The following is a 12148-nucleotide window of genomic DNA, read 5'->3' as shown; positions in this document are numbered from 1 at the left end:
TGATCACCAAGACACGGCGCTGACGTCACTTCCGCTGCGGTGGCGCCGCTATCGGCAGGGCGCATGTGCAGACGCTCCACTTCACGCGAATCTGGTTCCTGCGCATGCTCATTGCCCACACCTCGTGCAAAAACTGCGCGTTTTCCCACACATCGTGAGAGCTTGTTAGTAAAAGGAGCGTTGGCCAATAGCAGCATTTGTATGACCCGTTTGCCTTATTTTCATCTTCCGCAACGGGGAGCAGCAGATCTCGAGCTTATTCACAAAACGATCTTACGGCACAAAAGGTGCGTTCGACCAAGTCTAAAAACAAATCCGTATTCAAGGATCGAAATTATCGTACGTTTTGCGCAAGTTACGATGAAATCCTACGACAGCTCTAGAGCTGTGCGTACTTTTCACGATCACATCGACCTGGCCAGCAAAATTGCTCGCTTACGTCGTCGCGACGACCAACGGGCACTTCTACGTGCTCTCTGCGCGCGTCCCGACTTCACGCAGCGAGAAAAAAGAAAAAGTACTTGAAACTGAACGCCGTGGAGACAAACGCTGGAATCACGGATACCCATAAAAGCCTGAGCGACGACAACGCAACGTTGCTCCGACGCTCCGGCGACCCTAGCTAAGACCACCTTCCTTCGACCGGCAGGCTTTTTGAATGGAATATGCCCACGCGACATTTGTAGACCCTTCCCGCATAAATATTTTGAACCCTAACCTCTATTTTGGGATAAGAAGTCCAGTATTTTCCCCCATCGTTCCCGTAGCGTGTTTTCAGATGCAGCGGTGGCGAACGCCCTCGTCGAAAAAAGGCACCTAATCGGTTCTATCTCTTTTTTGTGTGTGTTATATCCTTATAGAGCTCAAATAAACGCCATATGGATTGCCCTCGCAACATGGGTACATGCCTTTTTTTTGTTTTAGTATGTCCTTTTTATTCCGAGATTACGGTACGTCAACACTTACCGAGTTACAGCAGTTTTTGGGACATACTAAATGCCGGTCTAATTTCCCTCTGCCGAGCGTCACGTCAGCGTCGATCTGCGATTGTGTAGTGGGCCAGCGGTTCATAAAATCGGTTGTCTCGGATCGGTTACCAAGAGCGCGGTACCAGTGCGGTTCTGCTGACAGTGTGAACAGGTATTTACGTGGCTCTTACTGACACTTTTTTGGTTCGAACATATCTTCCTGGACGTCGGCCACTTCCCGCCTCCCCGAAGCCACGAAAAACGCCGTGGCGATTTGTTTACATGTGCGACGCTTTGCAGAGCAAGTGCGGACCGTCTCCTTTAAGCAACTATGGTAGTTACGTCGATTTTATAGCGATCGAGTTCGTAGCAGTCGATCGAGGCGGCTATCCCGTCATCGGCATATTCGCAGTCGGGCACATTTAATTCGACATCTCGTAGCGTCGACATTAAATCACAGGGACACAATCCCCAGGCCACCTCAAACAAGCGTTGCCAGAAAAAGACCACCCGAAACTGAAACCAATCTGGCGAACTTTGTTGTTAGTTTCTTCGCCAGAGCACCTCGGTACTACGTTCAGGCCTAAGTAATTTCTATGAGTGTGCGTACTTCCCATTGTGGCGCTGCTCTTACTGACAAAATGCCGTCACGACGTTTCATCGAAGCTTCACAGACACTTACGAGGTGGTTCTTGATTACCATTTAATTATTTTAAAATATGCTTTCGTGCGTTTTTCTACAAAATATTGGTATTGGTGAAGTCCTACTTCAACCCGCTTCACGTTAAACCAAAAACATGAGCTCTAAAATTTAGTTTCCGTACTCCTTTCAGACGGTACCTGACGGAGCAAGACGTTATCGCCTGAGCTTCCCGTCGCCGTGTCTAAAAACTCGGGATGTCGCATTTTCAAATCCCAACGATCGCCAATCGCGTCCGCCCCGCACAAAATACCAACATGGCGGCGCCCACAAGACTGTCTGGGGACGGAGTGCCGATACTTAAAGCGTAGCTGATTGAGTAGATCTATAGCTAGCACCGAAGACAGCTCTCTTTCGAGAACCCGTCAGCCCTCACCTTTCCCGAGGTGGAGATGCCCTTCCACAGGCTGAAGTAGCAGATGATGTAGACGGCGAAGAGACACAGGGCCATGTCCCACTTGACGTAACCCAGGTCGTCGATGCCCGAGCTGTGCTGCAGCTCCAGTAGATGGCGCCTGCAAGGGCGCGCCATTTACTTTGTGTTTTACATAGTATGTAGCAGTGTTGTACGCGTTCCTTCAAAAGAGGAACGAAAGCTCGTTCCTTCTGATTTTTGGAACACGTTCCCGTTACAAGTTCTATCTGTGAGAAAGAGACTCGTTCCCGTTGCAATTAAATGTATCGTTACATATACGTTACTTTTATATTTTGCTAATTACCATATTTAGTTACATCAAACGAAGTTTTATATATGTCCCATCAAATGGCCACATACGAATTTGAATGCCGTGATGGAAGGGCACAAGGAGAAGGAAACAACCGGAAGCAAGGTTCCATTTGTTGATATATTCACCTTTAACATTTTCAGCATTTTACCATATTCCTGTTTGTGGTGGGTGATTCAGAGAGCCAAATGCACTGTGATCCGGGAACAAGGAGTGGGGTTAATTTTATTATTTTTTTATTAAAGGGTTATCCGACACTGCACGAGCACCCCCACGCATTTCAATGTAAGTCCCTTCTCGATGCTTCTCGATGTTGCTGTCCGCAAGGCGAGCAAGTAAAGAAGAGGGCAGGGCGTTTGGAAGGTCAGTCTTGAAAACTGCCAGTCCCTCTTTGTGAAGGTCGGATTCGTTGTTCAGTTTTTGGGTGGGGGAGAAGGGGAGAGGGAATAAAGGTTAATTTGTGTGTATCTTTTAAGTGACCAATGTTCGGGCTGCAAGGGGTGCGTTCGATGTCTGGTAACCAGGTATTTTAGCGTAACTGTAGGTCTCTTTGTGCAAGTTCAGTGATGGCTGTAGTCGGACTTAGATTTCTGGGTGTATGAGGATTCGTGGAAGCAAAGAAAGTCGCCGAGTTTTAGACGTCTCTCTTTTTGTGCCTTTTCCTTCGACTAAACGTTTTGCTTGTTGTGCTGCAGTCTCGGGCGCTGAACAAAGAATTAATGTCATCCAGCTCACCTGCACCCGACTGCTACCAATCGAGGACCCTACAAAATAGACATTAGAATAAGTAACAAAAATGTTAACAAACTCCTGCTCTTCGTAAAAGAAAAAAATATTGATTTTTTTATCCTTTTTAGTGTTTCCCGCTTAGAAATAAAATAAAAATTATCTCACTGGAGGAAAAAAGAGGAACGCCGTTCCTTTTTCCGTTCCCATAAAAGCGTAGCCAGTTCCCGTTCCGGTTCCACCGATGCAAGATGAAACGGCGGCATTCCTTCGTTTCTCCTGAAAGGAACGCGTTCCAGGAACACTATTCCGTACAACACTTGTATATAGTCACTGAAAGGATAAGAACGACAGGGAGTCTCTTTCAGATGTCCGGACTTCGGCACGCGCTCGTGGTCTTCCGCTGTGTCGTAGCCTCCTATATACTGACAAAACCTGGCAGATCGCCACGAGAAGCCGCCGCCCAACTTGAAAAAGGTGGCGCGGCAGATAACGGATGAGAGGAGAGTCACGTGACTTGCGCCCCCCTGCGGCGAGACGCCGAAACACACTTCTCCCGAGCGAACAAGTGTGTTTCCGGTCCTCACTGCTGCAAAAGATGTGCGCTGACGTCCAGTTTCCCCGAGATATGGCTCTTTGATTCTCTGAGCGACCAGATCCTCACACTCCAGATCTGCGACCGGGCACTCTATGACTCCATCGTCGAACTCTGCACGCGCACGCTCGAGGATCACGAGACGCCGAGGTGCTATCGAAGGTAGGAAGGTCACGCTGGAGACGAGACAACAAAAAAGCGTCTCTTCCCTTCACATCCTGTCCGTGACTATGCACCATTCCAAAATTTGCCAGTCCTCAGCCCAGCGTGCAATCTCCTCAGCGCGCATATCCGTCGCTTCGGAAAGCGAGCAAATCACGCGCCATTCGCACGATGCAGGCGAGTTGGTTGGTGATACAACTGAAAACATAGCACAAATAAAGAAGACGAGGAACGTACAGGCGGAACAAGCGCTGTGCGGGACCAGCGCTTGTCGCTTCTACACCTTCCTCGTCTTTGTTATCTCTGCGACGTTTCCGGCTGTAAATATTAACTGGTCTTATTATAAACCTGTGCCGGTTGGCACAACCCCGCCTCCTGACTTATAGAGTTCAGCCGTGTGCATCCGTGCATCTACCTATCGCTAGAGTCGGGCGGTGATTTCAGAGAGCACCGGTGTTGATTTCCCATCGGCGATCGCCGTCATACAGGACCCGTGTTAATAAGAGATCGAACCATCCAATGGCAGCCTTGTGGTTCGCTCATTGATCCCGGCTGCTGGAGCTGTCTCATTTACGACAAGCTCTATCAAGGTGAACGCTCGTTGGTCTACGTTGACGTGCGTTAGACTACTGCAACACCAGCCCGTTGCTTGCCCTCTTGTGGGCGAACGAAGAACTAGGGGAGCGGGGACGGCGGCGGAGACGGTTGCCGGGACTGTCGGTCTTAGGGCTCCTGTTACCGCATTGTTTCGGTTGGCGTGTTCGTGTATCTTATAGTTTTCACGGAAAAAAACGAGCACGCTAAAAAGGAACTTGTTGTGTTTCGCTTCGCCACTTTTATTTGCGACTCCAGCAAAACGGACGCCACCAAGCGGGAAAACCGGGAACCAGCCGGACCAGGTCGCTCCGCGCCCCTCCGTGTCTCTGGTGGTTTTCGCGGACACGTGTTGTCGGCGCGGTTGCGAACAGTGTAATTTGACGAAGGTCCGAAAATTTCTTAAGTTTGCCTGAGTGTTCATTAGTGTGGGGAAGCCTCAGTAGATTGTTTTCTTCCATCACCTGTTTGAAAGACCGTTTAGTCCACAGCACACGGTCGCGTGCTTTCGATTTCTTGGATGGAAAGGAATCACGGAAAAAGGTTTTGATTATTTGTCTGTTTCTAATCCCATTCAAAGTGACGACTACTTGGTAACTGATAAGTGGTTTCTTTATACGGATGTAGAACAGTGGACTGAGGACGACAGTCGAGGCGTTACACTGTAGGCAACACCAATGTTGCAGTCAAGTGAATGGGAAGGTTCGACAGCTGCTTTTCTTGAGTTTGGCTATGTTTGATTAGCTTCAAGTTTGAGCCACCCACGCCGGTCGGTGCGTTGGCTATTCATCTTGGCTGCTTTTCGCCGAAATAGATTCTGGACCACACTGAAGGAGTTTGGGCTGATTTCGCAATTACTTGATTCAGGAAAACCTGCTCGCTGCAAATGATGAATGAGGGAAATGATCTGATTTCAAAAGGTGGGGGACGAGTCTCGCAACGTTAGAAGCTGTCACGGCATTTCGATCTATCGCGCCTCCAATATTTATATTATACCCCCGTCGAAGCCAGCAGCAATATACGTCTACATTGCTCAGATTAACCGGCCACAAAAAAAAAAAAACAAAAAAAAAACTAATTTGTTTTGTTGAGGATTTGAAGCAAAGTTCAATGCAGAGAGGTTGTGCGTGAATCTCCGATGAACACTCTGTTCAGTTTGTCTCCGTGCTGCCGGCTAGGACCATTCGGCTAAGTTTAAGTAGTATCTCGCTGTCTGTCAAATATAATTCAGCAGTTCACCTAATAGCTAGTCAACTAAGCTCATATTTCAACCCGAAGAATATACTAATATCGCTTTAGTGGGACATAGTGCGTAATATAATACATAACCCGCTCGTCAAAATGACTTCTCGATTGCTACTAAAACCTGAATTGGAATACGACTATCAGCTGCTTAGTGGGGCGCCGGCGGGTTAACATGGTCCTTAGCAGAAGCGCTTGCTTAATTTTCTTAATTTTCCTGCAGCCTGTGTTGTTGGCCGAGCAGACGACTGGATGTTACTTAAACACGGATACGCACAAAAGCTCGATTTCGCGGACAGATAAGTCGCATGGTCGAGGCATGCGGGTTAGCTGAAACTTACTCTCGGTGGAACAATTCTGTAGTCATCGCCGCTTTTCTTGGATGATCAAAACGGAATAGTATCTTACCGTCTCTCCGGAACCCGTAGTTTCGGTTTTGTACGAAATTTCCGAAACAAAAGTTTGACATCAAAAGAACAAAAAACACCGGGAAAACAAAACTATGCTTTGCAAACTTATGTGCGCCGGCATAACTTAACCGCCTCAATTAAAAAACCTATAAAATTGGGCATTAAACGAAACGACAGGGCCACCTGTTCAGGCGGCCCCGTCGAGCCGACGCGACCTGGACTCAGCCGCCATTTCTGTTTGGTGGTGGCGCCCCCTATAGGTCGCTGGAGTCGCGAATAAACCACCATACTCATTTTCTCAACGCTCCTCAAGATCTCCGTCACCTGTGATATGCTCCTGCCCTGACCGCTTCGTATTTGTAGCCAAAATAAAATTAATTTTAGCACACTGACCAGCGTTAGCGAGCAGGCGCACGGGAAACCCTGGGGAATCTATCCCCGTCTTTTTCGCCCCCTTGGAACCTCCGTCACACCATCTATAGAAGCGTTGGAGTTGCGAATACCAACGCATACCAACAAGTATGTATGCGTCTTCAGACGCCGCAAGGAAAGGATAAATAAGTATTCAAACCAACTTCCTGAGTATACGTTGTCACGAATTCATGACATAGAGAGATATTAACAACCCGTATGAATACTGTCACCACCCAGTTGCTCCCTCATCGCCCCCGATCCCCATTTCCCCAACCGACGTCCGTACCCACTTTGAAGAACAAAACTGAACCAAATATAGAGAAGAAAGAGATGGAGGAGGAGGGAGTGAGAAAGCGGTTGCGGAGAGAAATCGGTCAGCGGCACTTAGGTCACGCCGGTCAGAAAAGAGAGCATCCATCTATCACTTTCGCAAAGTTGAGCTTTACCCCGGCTCCACATACGCACCACACACCCGACAGAGAAGCAATTCCAGGCCATCCCCCGCACCAAAACGCACACACATAGAAACGCTGCACGCGCAGCAGCCTTCCGGTGTCCCCGCCGCATTATAGAACAGGACTCACCTAGAACCCGCTTATTGCGACATTTCGTACTGCTGCCTATAGTGCGATGTAAAAGAGAGAAAGAGAGACGGATCAAGCCACGTCCTTTTTTCGTCCACCCCTGAGCGGACACTGCGGGAGAAGCTACGAGCTCGTTGGACCAGTCAGGCTTCCATCTTTCGCCACGTGATCACGCTTCTGGTCCGTACCCACGCCGGCAGTGAGCTGGGTCAGGGGACGAAACGAAGGCGGCTGATTGGTCCGGCGAAAGCGTAGTTCTCGTCGCACTGCCAGCTTTAGGGGTGAGCCGAGTATAGACGTACGCGGGTATAGGCGCGCACTTCCGGAGGCGTCCGATGGTGGGACTTCGCTTAGCGGGCCCACCAAGAGCATCACGCAAGGCGTCGGAACGCCGAGTGCTACGCAAGGGGAGTTGGAGCCCGGTGTGTGAGCGGAGGAAATATTCGGACCATCGGTAACCCCCGTGACAGCCGGACCACGGGCGGCCGACTCCGCTGCCCGGTCACACCCCGCTGGTCCCAAATGCTGCTTGCCGTCTCTCGTCCATCTGCGAGCCCCACGGAGAAGCCACTCCCTGGCCCCCTCTCCCGCTCTCCCTCCGCGTTTATTGAGTTTTATTTCGCGTTATTGATATCCTCGGATTCGCTTCCACGCTCTGGTGACTAGCTTAGATCCAACCGGTAAGCGTCCTTTTTTTATATTTTTACTGCACAATCGTTAAAAATGTGGATGGTGCCGTTTATTAGGGTTGAACAAAGTTTAGGAAAAAGTACGGTGTGGCTGATCATAAGTTCCTTTTTTGCTTCCTCGCGCTAAAAATGTCAGTACACACAGATCTTTTGCAAACCAAGCGTAGAGGCAATCACTGTGGCTCGACGAATATCCAATACGCACTGCGATCTACGGTGTAGCACCGAACTGCACATGAGCATGCGAAACGTCGGTGTCGAATCGCGGACTTCCTTTTTTTGTGAAAACATTTCTAATTGCCTCTCTTACCCCACGCTCCCTCCGTTGATCGCAATGATTGGCTTTCAGAGTGCTCCACTACAAAGTAGGTCACGGGCATAGAACACTCAAGGCTAATCTCTGCAGTCGGTGAAGCATGAAAGATGAGGCACAGAAAATGGTCTGACTCGGAAGTCAGTCAGTATGTCAGAAAACGCGTATACTTATTCGGAACCGTATAAGAGGATACGGACTTAGGGGAAGGGAACTCAGAAGAAATAACAGTGCAGAGGCAATAAAGAGCTCTAAGCGTTGTACGTTTTTTTTTTTTTTTCCGTTAGCGTTGCGTGTTCTACGCAGTGCGTGCCCGTCATTGCCATGCACGAATCCAAGACCAAAACTTGGGCCCCGCGCTCACGCAGTGTGGAACACAGAACGCTTAAGCAAACGCACAGTGCTTGCGTTCGTTCGTATACGCAGTACTATAACTAACTAATGGCCGAAACGTCTCACCGCAACGGAGTTCGAACGCTCGAGCCCGTGGAGGAATCGCGCTGCAGAACCCAGGAATCAATTCCTGGATTCTATCTCCGCCCCTGCCAGTTGCTATATGAATGTCGCGTGGACGCGTAATAATTTCTGCCTAATGCATGCCTAAAAACCTTTGGCGAATATTCAATATACCAAGGGTTTAGCGAAGCATTAAAAACAAAATCCCTAAGAATAGGGTTGATAGGTGAAATAAAAAAAGCTCCTTTCGGGAACAAGCTGCCAGCCATGGCGGGGGTCATGAATTGTAAAAAGCGTGCTAATTAGCTCAATAATGAACTAAAATTTACTAATTAACCTTTTAACTCTGGGCAAAGGTGTAGAGACACAAGTACTTTACGGCATTCTAAATGAGCATGACGTGAGCGGAGGTGAGGGCATTAAGACTTGAACGCGTTCACTCACGTGAAGTACTCCTCGGCGGGCGTAGTGTAGTTCTTTTGGACCCCGACGGCGAGCGCCTTGGCGTCGTCGTAGTCTCCCAGGACGGAGACGATGGTGGCGTTGGTGGCGTCCTCCAGGGCGCCCTCGACGACGACGGCGGCGGCGGACGCCAGGTCCTGCAGGCCCGCCGTGTCGTTGGCCGGCAGGCGGAGCAGGCGCTGCCCAAAGGCCAGCTCCAGACAGTGCTCCGTGTTCCAGGAGTTGTTGCAGTGCGTCCAGGGCAGCTCGGACGAGAACGAGGCCACCAGGTAGTACAGGGCCCAGGCGATGATCACGTTGTAGTAGAAGTCCACGTAGAAGGCGATCATCACCACCGTGTAGCCCACACCTGCGGATGCGGCACGGATTCCAAAGGCTGGGTCACCCACTTGCGACTGCTTACCACCGACTGCATTACGACCCCTTGTGATATCTTACGACGAGAAAACACACTGTCGCCATCTGTGATGTGGCCCTGGAACCGCGTTTCACTAGAGCGAAGGTCTTGAAGTATTCGCGAGGTACAATGTACGTACAATCTACGAGACATCGTCGTGTATGAAAGAAGCTTTCTCAATACAATGGTGAAAGAAGGATGCGCGAGAAATATAGGAAATATACGGGAGTCGCGAGGTGCTCCGCGGTTCCCGTAGATGACGCCATCTTCGTAAGAAATGAGAATAAGTCACAAGTGTGTGAGCGAGCCTTAAGGAAGTCAGGTAGGGTACAGGGTGCGGTCAATATTGGCTGGCACAGCGTGCAGTATGAACTGCTACAGTGAAAATGCCGTGCCTGCGGGCGTGTTGAGCAGCGCTCAAACTGCTTCCTTGAATGACGCCGTCCTGTATGTATGCCATGAAAAAAACTGCCTCCGGACATTTTCGGAGCACGCGTACGCATGAAGGAAACATGATTGAGTCGTGTCCACAAATAATTCTGTCATCATGTCTGCGGCCATCACCGTGTTTGCACGCTCCTCTGGAGGCGCCCCATAAACGGCGCTTTAGCCTCTACGGCCAGCACTCGTTTGTCACATACGGTCTCGAACAATACGAAACAATCATTCGATGAAATAGTTCTATAGGGCGCCTGCGGTGGATTCGCTTTGGACAAGCCCACGTTTCTATTTCTTTTGGGAGGAAATAAACGAACCTTTGTTTTCTTCCTTATATTCTCTGAGAATAAAGTGCGCCAAAGGATGCTTATACTTGGTTCCAGCTTATGTCAAGACGCAGTCGACGCCATGAGCTGATGGGATCAATAATACAGCGTAAAAAGGGTTCCAGCGTGGTGTTGGTCGTGTTTCTGTTCACTCTAAAAAAAGGCCTGTGCGTCTACTTTCCCACATAACACTTGGAGAGCCAATCACCTCTACCTACGGAGGCAGCTCAGCGAATGACGATGCCGAAACCAGACATGTACGTAGTTCAACTACTCTACTCAAGTTACGCTAGCTTAACTACTTTTCTGAGTAGTTCAGTAACTTTCATTTTGATTTTTATTTCGGTAATTGGTAGTTTACTTTAATTACGTTTTCCGAGTAACATCTCCTCAGATTACAAATTCCTTTCGAATTTAGTGGTAGGTTTGCTTATCAACATACACTCCTGCACAGAAAGGGGTACGATTTCGAAAAATCAGTTGATGTTTGCAGAGGGGGAGGGGGGGGGGGGGGGGGGGAGCATGCTAAAACGTATGTTTGGGCTAGTCGATTAATGAACACCTCGGTTTAAAACGGCGCGACAAGACAAAGACAAAGCGTCCGGCGTAGGCAGGGGGGGGGGGGGGGGGGGGGTAGTGGTTTGGGGGGTCCGAAACCACCCAAAATTTTCACGAGCCCCCCACTGCAACAACCCTGCTACGAGGCGCGGGGAACGGACATGTCGCAAGTAAGGCCCTGGAACTGCGGGATTAGCGCCGACGACTGACCTTTCTTGGCGTCCCAAAACTTAAGGAGACTTGATTCATTTGAAGAAAGGGCTTGTACCCGCCTCTATCCCAACGTAGGAGCTCTCGCCCACTACAAAAGGTGTGCACACTGCATACTCACTCAAAGGAGGCAACAAAATGCAGCACGCGCTCTGAAGCTCATGTGGTGGTCCTGTGGTTTCTGTTGTACTTGACGAATCGCGTGCTAAAGGGCAACGCAAAGGTGACCTCCTTGCGTTGCCTTTCCTAGGGTGCTTTCATGTGCGCTTTGCTTAGGGTGGAGACATCTGGCCATTTTGTTCCCACTTTTACATCTATATTTTGTTCAGAAGCGCGTGAAAGAGCGTGTCCCTGCACGCGTCTGTGGCGCTGACTGTGCTATGGCGACATTTTGTTTTCGTCGATTTCTTTGTATTTCCCCGTGAGCGCGTGCTGTCGGCATCGGGTACTACAAAGGGTGGCATCACTCTAAACAGAAGGTCATTGAGGCACCCTAGCCTTTCCTACCAAGACTCAGAATATGCAGGTCTTTCCAGGTTTGAAGATCGTTCGAGAAACCTTAGTAATTTCCCCAACGTGTTTACATAAAAAAATAATAATAAACAAGCAGTGTTGGGAAGTGCTTTCAGTAAATGATAGTTAAAGTGCTACTTAAAGAGTGTTTAGAAATCTCGTACTTTACTTGAACTTAGTATATTCTCTGAACATGTAGTACTTTACTAAATGTTTTTTTGGTACTTTCGAGGAAAGTACAACCCCCGACTTTAAACTATGTTCCTCAAATCTGAAAACAAATAAAATGGCGCATCGTCATGTGAAAACGCGCTATCGTCTTTCGAGACATCATTTGGCCATTTCTCTGAGTGAAGTAATGGCGGCTATGAGACCGATACGAATAAGTGCCTTATAATTTGATCGTGTTAAATAGTTTGTCAGCTAGACTAAAACAACTACTCTGTGGCGACTTGACGTTATCCAATATTTGCGGCCATTTCCAAAAATATTGATGCACCTCCGAATAATGCATAGCAGTTAAAAAAGAAAAAGAAAAAAACACTGTATAGGGGACGAAAGGGCATCATGAAAGATTGTGTTAAAAAGTACTTGTATTCCTCTTTGAAAGCACATTGTATTTACAGTACTTCAAGTACATTGCACCCGGTGTACTTGAGATTATGT

At 48.7% G+C, this 12148-nt stretch overlaps 1 protein-coding gene across 1 annotated transcript in view; it reads right to left on the bottom strand.

The window, feature by feature from the left end:
* Window positions 1–12148, bottom strand: part of LOC8050627 (sodium-dependent dopamine transporter) — a 71506-nt gene that overhangs the window by 50591 nt on the left and 8767 nt on the right. Inside the window, exons 2-3 of the mRNA XM_040206621.3 lie at window positions 9023–9389; window positions 2045–2183 (exon numbers count right to left, since the gene is read on the bottom strand). Coding sequence (XP_040062555.2) covers window positions 2045–2183; window positions 9023–9389 — 506 coding nt within the window. The remainder of the gene's footprint in view (window positions 1–2044; window positions 2184–9022; window positions 9390–12148) is intronic.

The sequence above is a fragment of the Ixodes scapularis genome, unplaced genomic scaffold (assembly GCF_016920785.2).
Source record: "Ixodes scapularis isolate PalLabHiFi unplaced genomic scaffold, ASM1692078v2 PGA_scaffold1__304_contigs__length_218370807, whole genome shotgun sequence".
Taxonomy (NCBI): domain Eukaryota; kingdom Metazoa; phylum Arthropoda; class Arachnida; order Ixodida; family Ixodidae; genus Ixodes; species Ixodes scapularis.
Note: the sequence above shows the minus strand (reverse complement) of the source record. Positions and strands in the feature narration are given on the sequence as shown.